Genomic DNA, 13,386 nt, shown 5'->3' on the forward strand with positions numbered 1-13,386 from the left:
CATTGTTTATCTATAAACCCAACTTAATTTCATATCTATTGCTGCTGGTACGTAACAGGGCCAAGATGGTGTTTGTCCTGACCTGTGCTGTTCAGCAGGAAGACCCTGAAGCTGTCAGGATTGGTTCTGTCTCTCCAGCCTAGTCAAAAAGAGACCAGTTGTATCAACAAGATTGTTTGTCTTTATATTATCCATGTTATCTTATCCACGTTATCAGTTATCACGTTAGCCATGATGTGAACCAGGGACTGAACCTCACCCTTTACCAAGGCTGATTATAAAAAGGGATGGAGTGAGCTTTGGGACAAGTGTGACTTCCAGGACAGGGAAGAGCAAACGACAATGTTGGGGTTGCTTGTCCTGCTTCTGCTCTCAGGTAAGGAGTCTCTCCTCGAGTGAGCCTTGTTTTCATGTTGGTTGCTTCATGTTCTAACCTGTTTGTGCCTGTCTGTCCCTCTCTCTCCTCCTGTAGCTGAGAGTGATTTAATTGAGTCCAGCAACTTCATTCAACTCAGTAACATGATTTCATGCATCATGCCAGGCAGCAGTGCACTTCAGAGATTTCTTAACTACGGCTGTTACTGTGGACTTGGTGGATCTGGGACACCAGTGGATGACCTTGACCGGTAGGTGGACAGATGATCTCTACAGAGCCAGTTACCATCCATTGGAGTCCAGGGACAGAGAAATGTTCTCATTCATTGTCAGAGGCAGCAGGACTAAATCTTCACTGAAGCTTTAAAATACCCCATTAACTCTCCCAATGTGAAATACGTTTCTGATGGTGATAATGGGGTTTGCAGCCGGGTTATGTTGCCTGCTGTGGCCACACGAATACTGGCCGTGTGTCCTGGAAATAATCGGAGAGGACAATTTCTAGGGATGTATTTCACAGTCTGCATTTTCTTGTAGCTGTCAGACCACTGATTCCAGAATCAGAATCAGAATCAGCTTTATTACCACCAGCGTGTGCTGTGAAATTTGTGAACTTAGCAGCAGCATTTCAATGCCCTACATGATAATATAGGAAAAAAAACAAGTAACTAAATCAATTACAGTAAGTATATATATGTTTATTAAATAGTTAGATTAAAAATAGTGCAAAACTGAGATAATATATAAAAAGGTGAGGTGGTGTTCATGGGTGCAATGTCCATTTAGGAGTCGGGTGACAGAGGAGAAGCTGTTCCTCGGTCACTGAGTGTGTGCCTTCAGGCTTCTGTATCTCCTTCTTGATGGTAACAATGAGAAGAGGGCATGTCCTGGGTGATGGGGGTCCTTAAAATTGGACGCAACCTTTCTGAGGCATGGCTCCTTGACGATGTCTTGGATACTACAGAGGATAGTACCCAGGATGGAGCTGACTAATGTTACAACTTCCTGTAGCTTCTTTCGATCCTGTGCAGTAGCCACCCCCCCTCCCTCCTCCACAACCCACACCAGACAGTGATGCAGCCTGTCAGAATGCTCTCCACGGTACATCTATAGAAGTTTTCCAGTGTTTTGGGTGACAACCAAATCTCTTCAAACTCCTAATGAAGTATAGTCACTGTCTTGCCTTCTTTATAACTGCATCGATATGTTGGGACCAGATTAGATCCTCAGAGATCTTGTTTTGAGTTGTTGAAGAACATTGCAATGTATTCCTTTCCTGCTTGGTGTCCATGCAGTACAGAAATTTGTTCCTCTGGGTCTGTGATGTGGTCTTTGTTGGGGAATTAGTTGCATCATGTTCTGAACAAGTTACATCGCAGGAGCCTCTCCAGTGGTGGTTTCTGAGATGTGAGCCGTGATCAGGATATGCTTCTGTCCTGCAGTGATCACGATAGACAGATCACAGACTGGTGCAGCTGGGGCTGAAGGTTTTCCTGCTTGAGGGTGGGGGTGGTGGGGATGGTGGGGTAATGATATTTGCCAGTACTGGGTCGCAGTTGACTTCAGTGTAACCCAGTGATGGTACAGAGGGTAATGTTTGGTTTACTGTACAGGAAAAGTAAACATTCATCACCTTCCCCAGTGTGTTGTGCCCACATGATTTCAAGGAAATCTTCTCGACACTGCTGCCTGAGCCAAACACTTCCTGGTTCCAAGCAGCCACATCCCATAGTTAGGCTCCTAACCAGCTCCCCAGGTTCAATGTTGATACAAACCTGCTCAGGTTGGCTCAGTTCAGATCACCTCCTGACTCTTAACAGTGCATGGAAAGTGTGTGACACTGGAAGCTATTTGTAAGTGTCAACAACAGCTTTTTCCCCTCCCCACCAGATTTCTGAATGGACAATGAACCCATGAACACCACCACACTACCCTTGCTCTCTTTTGTACGATGTGAATGAAGTCATCAGACAAAATTACTGGTAGATACAAAGCAGCTTCTTTAGTCGACAAAACAATGTACAGCAGGCATCATATGGAGACACATTTGGTCAAAAGGTCTGCTGGCCCAACGTGGGGCTCAATATTTCATGTGCCAAGCATCAAAAGACAACTCCATATTTACAATGTATGGGCAATGCTTTCTTTGAAACTGCATACAACCTTCACACCTCCTGATTCACATCCACACCACAGACATCCAAATGAATTTTAATCAGCATTACCGGGTCTGGGATTCACAGCTTTTAGGAACGCATTGTTCAGAGCTGCACTCCAAATTAAATCTACAATACATATTCAGATGTGAAGAGTGACAGCCAAAGTCAATTGCTAAATGTATATGTCCTCAACCCAAAAATCACTCTAACACGGTGTATCACATTTTAATATACATTTTGTATTATAATTTATGTATTGCACTGCAACCACAAAACAAGAAATTGAATGCCATAATAAAGCTGACTCTGATTCCGATTGTCTTGAACATGGGCTGTGAGTTTTCTACTGACGTTATCTGTGATTTTACAGGTGCTGCCAGGCCCATGACTACTGTTATGATGACGCTGTGACAAAGCACAAGTGCACATATTTCAGATCACCCGCAATGATTATATACAGCTACATCTGCTCAACAGGGAAACTCGAATGTACAGGTGAGTATGATCGGAGAGTGCCTCATTGTCTTATTTTTATCTCTGCTTCCATGGTCAGCAACTTTGGTCCATCCCTCATCGTCTTTGTGAAGGTGCTGGTGAGCTGCCATCTTGAACCACTGGAGTTGCCCTGGTGATGGTTCTCCCACAATGCTCTTGTGCTGAAGCTCCAGCATTCAGACCCAGTGATGATGGAGGAACGGGTTATGTTCCATGTCTGTATGGTTGAGACTTGCAGGGACCTGTATGTGATGCTGATCTCTGTCCCTCTAGATAGTAAAGGTTATTGGTCTGAGAGATTTAGCTGAGATACACTGGCTGCTGAATTACACAATAGCACAGAATGCTGATGGTGGATACTAGTAGAGATTGGTTCGTTTGGTTTATTATTGTCACTTGAACTGGGGTATAGTTTAAAAAAAACTTTGCTTTGCTTGCCATTTGTACAGAAATCAGCTCCTTTGTCCCAAACGATGATGAGCTCTTCAGTGTTTGGAAGCTGCACTCATCCAGGCACTGGAGGGTATCGCACTCTTGGCTTGAGCCTTGTAGATAGTGAAAAGGCTTAGAGCATCAAGAAGTCAATCACTTCTCTCTAGATGCTTGTCTTCTGACCTGCTCTTGTAACAGCTGGTTAATGTATCTAAATTCAATTTTGGTCAATTATAGAACGTAGAACATAGAACACTACAGCACAGTGTGGGCCCTTCAACCCATGATGTTGTGGCAACCTGTAGAAACATATATATGATCAATTTAACCCTTCGCTCCTGCACAGTCCGTAACCCTCCATTTTGTTACACCCATATGCCTATATAAGAGTCTCTTTCTTTCTTTTTCAATCTTTTTATTAATTTCACAGAATGGAAACATAACAATATTACAAATAGTAGGAGACACATTGTTACAGTTAAAATAAATAATTATAAGACCAAATAGTATAAATTGACAAAACTCCCAATCGTGTAGAATAGGAATGAATAATACAAAGCAAAAAAAACTGAAAAAAAACACATGAAAAAGAAAAAAAAGGAAAAAAAAACCCTATCCCAAAAAAAAACTAAACTAAACAGAATTAGTCAACTAAACTAAAGACTTGGGCAGTACTAACAACTTGAAAATGGGAAAGAAGAAAACCTTAGTGTCGACGACTCCGCTCCTCTCAACCAGCAGTACAGAGAGATAAAACAAGTTTGGAAATGGTCAACTTACATCAAATGAAAATGCTGAATAAATGGCCTTCAAGTTTTTTCAAATTTATTGGAAGGGTCATAAACCACACTTCTAATTTTTTCCAAATTCAAACACACCATAGTTTGTGAAAATCAACTGAATACAGTAGGAGGGTTAATCTCTTTCCAATTCAGCAAAATAGATCTTCTAGCCATTAGAGTAAGAAATACAATCATCCTACGTGCTGAAGAGGTTAAATAACTTGAATCTATCATTGGTAATCCAAAGATAGCAGTAATTGGGTGAGGTTGTAAGTCTATATTCAAAACCTTTGAAATAATGGCAAAAATATCTTTCCAATATTTTCCAACAAAGGACATGACCAAAACATGTGGGTTAAAGAAGCTATCTCGCAATGACATCTGTCACATATTGGGTTAATGTAAGAGTAGTAACGAGATAGTTTATCTTTGGACATGTGAGCCCTGTGCACTGCTTTAAACTGTATCAACACGTTTGAGGATAAATTAACCAATTGAAGAATTTTTTCCCATTTTTTAGTCGGTATAACAATCTTAAGTTCTCTTTCCCAATCAGCTTTAATTTTATTGGAAACACCAGGGGATAAATTCGTAATTATGTATAATTGCTACAACACTTTTCTGAGAAAGATTTAAATCTAAAATTTTTTCCAAAGTGTCCATTGGGTATGGGTGTGGAAAATTAGGAGAAACAGTAATTAAGAAGTTTCTAATCTGTAAATATCTAAAAAAAAAAGTGAGATCTGGGTAAGTTATATTTATTAGGAAGTTGATCAAAAGACATGAAACAATTATCCAAAAGTAAATCACGAAAACATATTATACCTTTGGTTTTCCAATCAAAGTATAAGAGTCTCAACGGTTATTTTCAGATTGGAGTCCTGTGACCAGTGGTGTGTCTCAGGGAGTGGTGCTGGGTCCACTGTTAGTTGCTATCTGTATCAAGGAATTTCATGACATTATTGTTTGGGTGCTGACTTGAATTACACAGGTGGTGTCACAAGTATACTAGATAGGCTCGTAAGGAGAATTTATTGTACACCGTCCTTCATATTGAGTACAGTCGTTGAGATGTTATATTGAAGTTATTTAAAATCATCTTATCTGCATGTACTTTAAAGTTTCTTCAGGTACGTTAAGTGTAAAAGAGAGGAGAGGGTGGATATCAGATTGCTGGAAAATGATGCCGGAGAGGTAGAAACGGGGGACAAGGGAATGGCAGATGAATTGGATAAATATTTTGCACCAGTTTTCACTGTGGAAATCACTAGGAGTATGCCGGAAATTCTGAACTGAGCATCAGTAGATAGGTTGTTGAGGAATTGGTGCCCCCGGTAGCACTGCAGCTAACACGTTCCATCAGAAAATATATTAAATGTCAGAAGGAGTAAATGTTTGGCTCTAAGAGCTTGCTCCACTGTGTCTCAAGCTCTGGGTTTATCTACTTCAGCACGTCCCTCTCCAATATATTAAAGAAATAAAAAACATAAATTACAATTAATATTTTAAACAGCTTAGAGAGTATTGATATAAAGTTTAGGAAAAATCACACACAAATGAGATGGATGCTAAAATATCAAAAGATAGATTTTCATTCTTCTATTCCTTCACAATTCACGAGCTGTATATTGATTATTCCCCTGTCTTTCATTCCAGGTGGAAGTGGTTCTTATGATAAGATTATCTGCGAATGTGATCGCCAGGCAGCCATGTGCTTCAGTAAAGTAAAGTACAATCCTGAGAATCGCTACATGGACCAGTCCCGCTGCAAGTAGGAGCTCCAATGTGTTCATGTGCCCATAAATTCCTTTGACTTCAGATGACAAGTACTGTCCTTCCAAATTGTGTCAAACACGTTATTTCCAGGATCTCTAAACATCCTTGAACTCCATATTTACTACGTTAATATAATCAGTAATCTCATTTACATTTCCTGTTCTCACTGTCTAACATTATCTGTGACATTCGGGAAGCTAAAGGCCTTCATCATTTCAACCTTCCTCCCAGTGAAAACACATTCTTCTGTGAATTTCTTCCCATCACTTTAGAAAATAAAAAAATGGGATTACCCATGTCAATTTTCCTCAGATCCTCTTCAAAGTATTAAAGCCGCAGCACTTGGGAATCTTATTAAAGAGCCAGGTGTAAATCCTGTCGGGGTGTTGTTCATCTCCCCAGCCCATCCTTTCTTTAAAACCTTCCCTCAGCTCATCCCTTCATTCAATCCTTCCCTCAGCCCATCAGTTCTTTAATCCTTTCCCTCCGTCCGTCCTTTCTTTAAATCCTATTGGGCCGTTGTTCATTCCCTCTGCCCACACCTTCCTCCTCTGAGGAATCTGAGCTAAAATCCATTCAGTCCCAAGTGATTCAAACCATTGGATAGCCTACAGCATGAAATATGTTTAGCTAGTTCCTCACAGTTCTGTTTCTAATTACTGCTGCACTTCTAAACCTAAATTTGATTGTACTCAAAGTTTGTTTTCAAGGATGTTGGTAACGCTAAGGTGGCGAATGTCTTTCTTCTATAAACCATTAAACCTGATTTGAAAGCATCAAAACATGCTTGGTGTCATGTTTCTTGTGTCTCACTTGTGTCACACCACAATCACCATAAAACTTTGGAGCAGAATTAGGCCAGAAGCCCAAAGGGTCTTCCCCACCATTCGATCATGGCAGATTCATTTTCCCTCTCGACCCCATTCTGTGAATCATTCAAAAATCTATGGGTACCCATGAGTACAGCCAAATCATACCGCGCACCTCCAGGGCCAGGGTGCAAACACATTATCAACCGTCATAAACAGCACAGGGCACATATAGAACATATCTGTATATGATAGCAGTAAGCATAGAGTCAGACAAAAAAAACAGATATAGGCTAAGTCCCTGAGATTTATGTCACGTAAGTTGATAGTGCATGGGTGCTGTCCATCAGAAAGAACAAGCAATTCTGAGCAGTCCGCAGATGAATGCATGCATGCAATCTAGCTTGTCTTCCACTGAGCGAACACTAGAGAGTAGCACCGACAGGAGGAGGAATCAGCCCCCCAATCCATCTTGAATGCTGCCACCCCACCTCCGGCATCTTCCCTCCTGGACTGCTGTAACAGGCAAGCCCGTGGCATGAGGCCTAGTCCTTACTACTATGGAGGCCATGCAGAACCCTGTTATCAGCCTCTCCAATAAGCCAGTGAACTGGACGACATATTTTACGTTACCAATGTCCAACAGGGTCTCGCAATGAAGACAGGTGAAAGGGCTGGTAATGTTCAATTCAATTCAAGTTTAATTGTCAGTCAACCATACATGAATACCATGAATACAGCCAAATGAGACAGCGATACCCTGGGGTCAAGGTGCAAAACACAGTACCAACACACAGTATCACATACAAAACAGCAAACACATATAAGAGATTAGTAAAATGTAGCCACACAAAAAAATAGTCCAGACCCTAAGTCCATGAATGTCACAAGAATCTGCAGTCGATCACAATACAGCTTGTCTTCTGTTGAGCGAACTCTAGGGGGCAGCATTGACTCCACCTGGACCCGCTCCACAGCGCCCCCGGTGGAGCGCACTGGCTCCGACACCTCTCTCCTGGCAACTGTCAACAGGAGACACCACAGCCTGAGGCCTAGTCTTAGCGACCAATGAGGCCACACAGCTCCCCTGCTATCTGCCCCTGCTGTCCACCAATATATCAGTGATTCGGACTTGAGGCATTCCACGTTAACAATGTCTAAAGGGGTCTTGCAATCACAAGCAAAGTGACTAAGGCAGTCACTCACTATTAGACTGCAAGGCTCCTTCGCACACCAAGTCATCCGAAGCCTCTCTGATGCAAGCTGCATTTGATCTGCACAAGTCCAGCTCCATCAGTATCTCCGCCAACGAGCAACTCGCTGATGAGGTGGACCTGAAGTACTCTAAGTTCCTAATGTCTAGCAGGGTCTTGCAATCATAAAAGTATGTTTAAAAAGGACAGTAGCACCCTTTGTTGACCCCATAGAAGCCCCTGTGATCAAACACACTGCCAGCTTACTGGAATATTGAGCAAGGAGTCTATCGAAGGCTGGGTACAAAGAAGTGGAAGATAGAATATTGTGCATGGTCATTCAGTTTGGTAGAAGGAATAAAGGCAGAAACCATTTTCTAAAAGGGAAGAGAATAAAGAAATTGGAGGAGCAATGGGACTTGGGAATCCTAGTGCAGAATTCCCTAAAGGTTAGCTTGCAGGTTGTCTCAGTGGTAAGGAAGGCAAATGCAACGTTCGCATCCCTTTTGAGAACATCAGAATATAAAGCCAAGAATGTGATGCTGAGGCTTTATAAGGCATTGGCTAGACCACATTTGGAGTATTGTCAGCAGTTTTAGGTCTCATATCAAAAAAAGGGTGTACTGGCATTGGAGAGGGTCTAGGGGAGGTTTCTGAGAAAGATCCCAGGAATAAAAGGGTTAAAGAGTGAGGAGCATTTGATGGTTCTGGGCCTGTGCTTGCTTGAATTTAGGAGGGGGGATCTCACTGAAACCTATTGAATATTGAAAAGCCGAGTTAGAGTCGAAGTGGAGAGGATGTTTCCTATAGTGCAGGAGTCCAGGACCAGAGGGCAAGGCCTCAGAGTGGAACGACATACCTTTTGAACAGAGATGAGGAATTTCTCATGGGTGGTGAATCTGAGAAATTCAGGCAGCTGTGGAGGCTAAGTTATCAGGTATATTTAAAGCAGAGGTTGATACGTTCTTGATTACCAAGAATGTCAAAGGTTACAGGGAGAAGGCAGAAGAATGGGGTTAAGGGTGAAATTAAATCAGCGAAGATCGAATAGTGGAGCAGACTCAATGGGATGAAGATCCTAGTTCTGTGCCTATAGCTAACAGTCTTATAGTCTAAATATCTCATCTTCTGGTTTCTGGTGTGCTTAGTCATGGTGCATCTTCTGGTTACTGGTAAAACGGTGGTGTGCTTAGTCATGGCGCATCATCGATCTTCAGCCTGTGCCGGTCAGGGACTGGTACGAACATGATCTAGGAACAGAATGTGGTATTGTAACTATACGTGCTATGTGCTGTGTGTGACTGTGTTTTGCACTTTGGACCCAGAGGAACGCTGTTTCATTCAGTGGTATACTGTATATGTGTATTGTCGATTGGCAATTCAGCCTGAGCTTTAACCAGGGCAGCCCCTACACAGTAAATGTAAGGGACCTGGAGAGTGTTACAGAAAAGAGAAACCTCAGAGTACAAGTAGGGCTTTCCCTGCAAGTGGTGACACGGGTACACAGGGTAGTGAAATGGGCCTTTGGAAAGCTTCCATTCGTTGATCGAGTAATTGAGTATAGGTGTGGGATGTCATGCTACCTGTAGAAGCCATTGATGAAGCTACATTTGGAGCATCAGTCCAGTCCTGGTCTCCCGGCTACGATAAAAAGGTGACTTTCAGCTGCGAAAGGTGCAGGAAAGATTCACAAGGATGTTACCAGAGTTAGAGGGATTGGGTTGTGAGGAGAGTCTGAAAAGGCTGGTACTTCTAAGGGGTAGCCATTTTGAGGTCAATAAAATCATGAGTGGCATAGATAAGATCAGTGTTTTCCCTCAGACTGGGGAGCATAGCATCAAGCTGAGAGGAGAAAGTGTTAAAAGAGACCTAACAGGCAATATTTCCACAAAGTGGGTTGTGGGCATGTGGAATGAGTGCCTGAGGTGGTTACAATTACAATATTTGAAATGAAATGAAAAATCCTATGTGGGAATGTTCATTATGGTTAGGCTCCTTGATAGGAACTCACTGGAACATCCCAGTGTCGTGTGCACAATCCTGAGACCAGCATACAATATTGCAAACAAATAACCCAGGACCTCCAGTCACAGAGCATTGCAGTAACTCTGTGGCTCTGAGATCTCAGATTAAAGGTAAAACTTCACTGCATAAACTATCCAACATGCAGCTCTTCCCTTTGATATAATAGTATTTGTAAATATCTCCCCTCCTGTCCTGAACAAACTGCAGTCCCACTCACTTCCCCTCCCCTCTCCGCCAACCGTGTTCAAACATCTTCTTCATCTTGACTAATGAGGAGGTGTTGGCGGTTCAGACTAGATCCTGAATTTCTCAACTACAGTCCAGATGATTAAATACAATGTCAGTGTTTACAGTGAGTGACCTTATTAATATCTTGGGTGTGATGAGAATTTTATAACTTTACACATTCTTGGTCTTCTTGATAGAAAGACCACAGTCAGTCCGAGTTGGCAGAAACACCTCACGCTCCATCACACTGAGCACTGGTGACCCCCCTCCCCACCTCCCTGACCTCCCTGGGCTGTGTGCTCAGACCTCTGCTACTCACGACTGCACCTCCAGGTCCACCTCAAGATACATCATCAAGTTCGCTGCTGATACAACAGGGGATGGGCTCAACAGCAACAACGATAAGCCAGCACACAGAGAGACAGCAGAGAAACCTGTCAGATGGTGTGAGAACAGCAAACTGAGTCTCAGTGTGGATAATTCAAAAGAGATGATTGCGGGCTTCAGGAAGGCACAGGTCGACCACTCTCCATTGCAATTCAACGGCTCTGCCACAGAGTGCATTAAGTTCCTTAGTAACAGATAATCTAACCTGAACCCCCAGCACCTCCTCGTTAGCATCTACACTTTCTGAGGAGAATGAGACATGCATGGCTCCCCACCCCTATTCCAACAAGTTTCTACAGGACCACCATCGAGGGTCCAGCCTGGCTGCATCCTTGTGTGGCATGGAATCTGCAAGACCCTACAGAGGACAGTAAAAACTGCCAAGGAGATCACCAGGAATTCCCTCCCTCTTCTGTGACATTTTCCAGGAGCATTGTAGATAAAGGACTGAAGCATTTTCTTTCACCCACGACCATCAGGAAGGAGGTACAGGAGCATCAGGACCAAGACTGCCAGACTGGGCAACAGTTTTGTTGTATGTTTAATATGTCAGCAATATTTGAGTAATATTGTAAATATATTGTTTGATTAAGCATTCTTTGTTTATTAAAATAATTCATGCCGGGTTATATGTGAAACTACGTCAAATTAATTTCTAGGACGATGGTGGTGTGGTTGATCACAGTGGCTTCTACAGGGTCAAGAAAGAGTGCCACTGTCCTTTCCAAGCATATTTTTAGGATGCAAGATCCTACTAGGCATCAAGAACTTAAAGTACAGCAGGTCTACCTCATCAACAAGTTTCTTGTTGGCTGACAAACTGAAGGAGCTGGACTTTGTGCAGATCGTGCTGCAGTTTGCATCAGAGAGGCTTCAGGGCAGTCGGTGTGTGAAGGAGACGTGCAGTCTAATAGCCAGTGACCGTCTTAGTCACTTTTCTTGTGATTGCAGGACCCTTTTTGGACATTGTTAATGTGGGGTGCTACAAGTCCTATTCACTGATTTATTGGTGGACACTGGGGGCAGACGGCAGGGGAGATACGAGGCCTGGGCCATAGTGAGAACAAGGCTTCATGCCACGAAGCCTCCTGTTTACAACCACCAACAGAAGGACACCAAAGCCAGTGTGCGCCACCAGGACCAGTGAGACGCGGCGTCCAGGCTGGAATTGGTGCTGCCCCCTAGTGTTCACTCAGCAGAACACAGGCTGTATTGTGGTCGGCTGCAGATTTCGTCAGCATCGATGGACTCAGGGCCTCAAGCCGCGGTGTCGTCTGTTTACAGCCACCAGGAGGGAGGCATCGGAGGCAGTACGCTCCACTGGGGACAGTGTGGCACATTGTCCAGGCTGGAAGCGGTATTGCCTCCCACTTGGTAGAAGTCAAGCTGTGTTGTGGTCTACTGCAGATTTCTGTGGCATTCATGAACTCAGACTTTTTTTTTTGCTTCGCTGTATTTTACTGACATCTTACATGTGCTGGCTATCTTACATGTGCTATGTGTGCTTTGTGCTGTGTGTGACTGTTGGTACTGTGTTTTGCACCTTTGCACCTGTCTCGTTTGTCTGTATCATGGATATTAATGTATGGTTGAATGACAATTAAACTTAATTGGAATTGAAATGGTATGTCATCCTACAACCACATTTTACATGTGCGCCTCGCTTAAAGTAAAAACAAAACTAATGCCTAGGTAAAACACAAAGATTGCTGGAGGAACTTGGCAGACCATTTCATTTTTACTGTGAGGCTCCCATCTTTTTCTTGCAGCAAATTTTTATGTTTTTGAGTTACAAAGCACAACAGTGGCAGTGAGGAAGTTTTATGAGGAGATAACCTGCTGAAGCACAGCGAGAGGCTCGAGTTTTAAGAAAAGTGCAGCAATGCATTCAAGTTTTTAAAAAAAGTAGGGCAGCACATGTCCTTTGGAAGGGAACACACGGCTGATTTTAAAAAAAGGCAGAAAACTGGTGAATTCACAGATTCATAAACATCGACTCCAGCGCATCCTGGGAATTACCTGGTGTGAGCAGGTGCCTCACACTGAAATACTTGTAAAGACCATCTGCAGAAGTATTGAGACCATGATCACCCAGCGTCAGCTGCAGTGGCTGGGGCACGTGATAAGGATGTCCCCATGTCGGCTACCCCGCAGAGTGTTATATGGCCTGTTACATCGTGGTCGACGCTCAGTTGGAGGACCAAAGAAGCGCTATAAGGATCAGATGAAGAATGCTTTAAGAAAGTGCAAGATCAGACCCGAGGACCTGGAGGAGGTTGCTGCTGTCCGTACCACTTGGCGACAGCTGTGTAGGGACGGGGTTCGTATTCTGGAGATGGAAAGAACAACCAGAAGACAGCAGAAGGGAGCCAGGAGAAATGCAGCCATGGTTGCCATCACTACCACATATACATGTCCCACCTGCAATAGAGCTTGTGGGTCCAGGATAGGACTGCATAGTCATCAAAGATCTCACCGTTAAAGGAGTTCGATGGACAACTGAAGAAGAAGAAACATTGAGTACTGGGAGATAATAATCGTAACTAAATAAAAAGAGCAGAACCAGCTGGTTACATCAGGAATATTGACACATTCAATTGCACCAGAGATAAATAGATAATGTATACTGAGTAGTTTAAACAGTATCTTAAAGCAAATGGAATAGCCGATGAGAAGTGAGTGCCAAGTGCAATGCCCTCTTGCCGAGTACATTGGGTGGAAAGGC

At 43.1% G+C, this 13,386-nt stretch overlaps 1 protein-coding gene across 3 annotated transcripts in view; it reads left to right on the forward strand.

Moving 5' to 3' along the window:
- Positions 1 to 6,790, forward strand: part of LOC134338482 (basic phospholipase A2-like) — a 44,965-nt gene extending 38,175 nt beyond the window's left edge. For all 3 annotated transcript variants that reach the window (XM_063034325.1, XM_063034323.1, XM_063034324.1), the window contains exons 2-5: positions 218 to 376; positions 473 to 626; positions 2,905 to 3,029; positions 5,900 to 6,790. In XM_063034325.1, the coding sequence (XP_062890395.1) occupies positions 343 to 376; positions 473 to 626; positions 2,905 to 3,029; positions 5,900 to 6,018 (432 nt within the window). In that variant the 5' untranslated portion in view covers positions 218 to 342 and the 3' untranslated portion in view covers positions 6,019 to 6,790. The remainder of the gene's footprint in view (positions 1 to 217; positions 377 to 472; positions 627 to 2,904; positions 3,030 to 5,899) is intronic.
- Positions 6,791 to 13,386: the final 6,596 nt, after the last annotated feature.

This window comes from Mobula hypostoma, chromosome 27 (assembly GCF_963921235.1).
Source record: "Mobula hypostoma chromosome 27, sMobHyp1.1, whole genome shotgun sequence".
Classification (NCBI taxonomy): Eukaryota; Metazoa; Chordata; class Chondrichthyes; order Myliobatiformes; family Myliobatidae; genus Mobula; species Mobula hypostoma.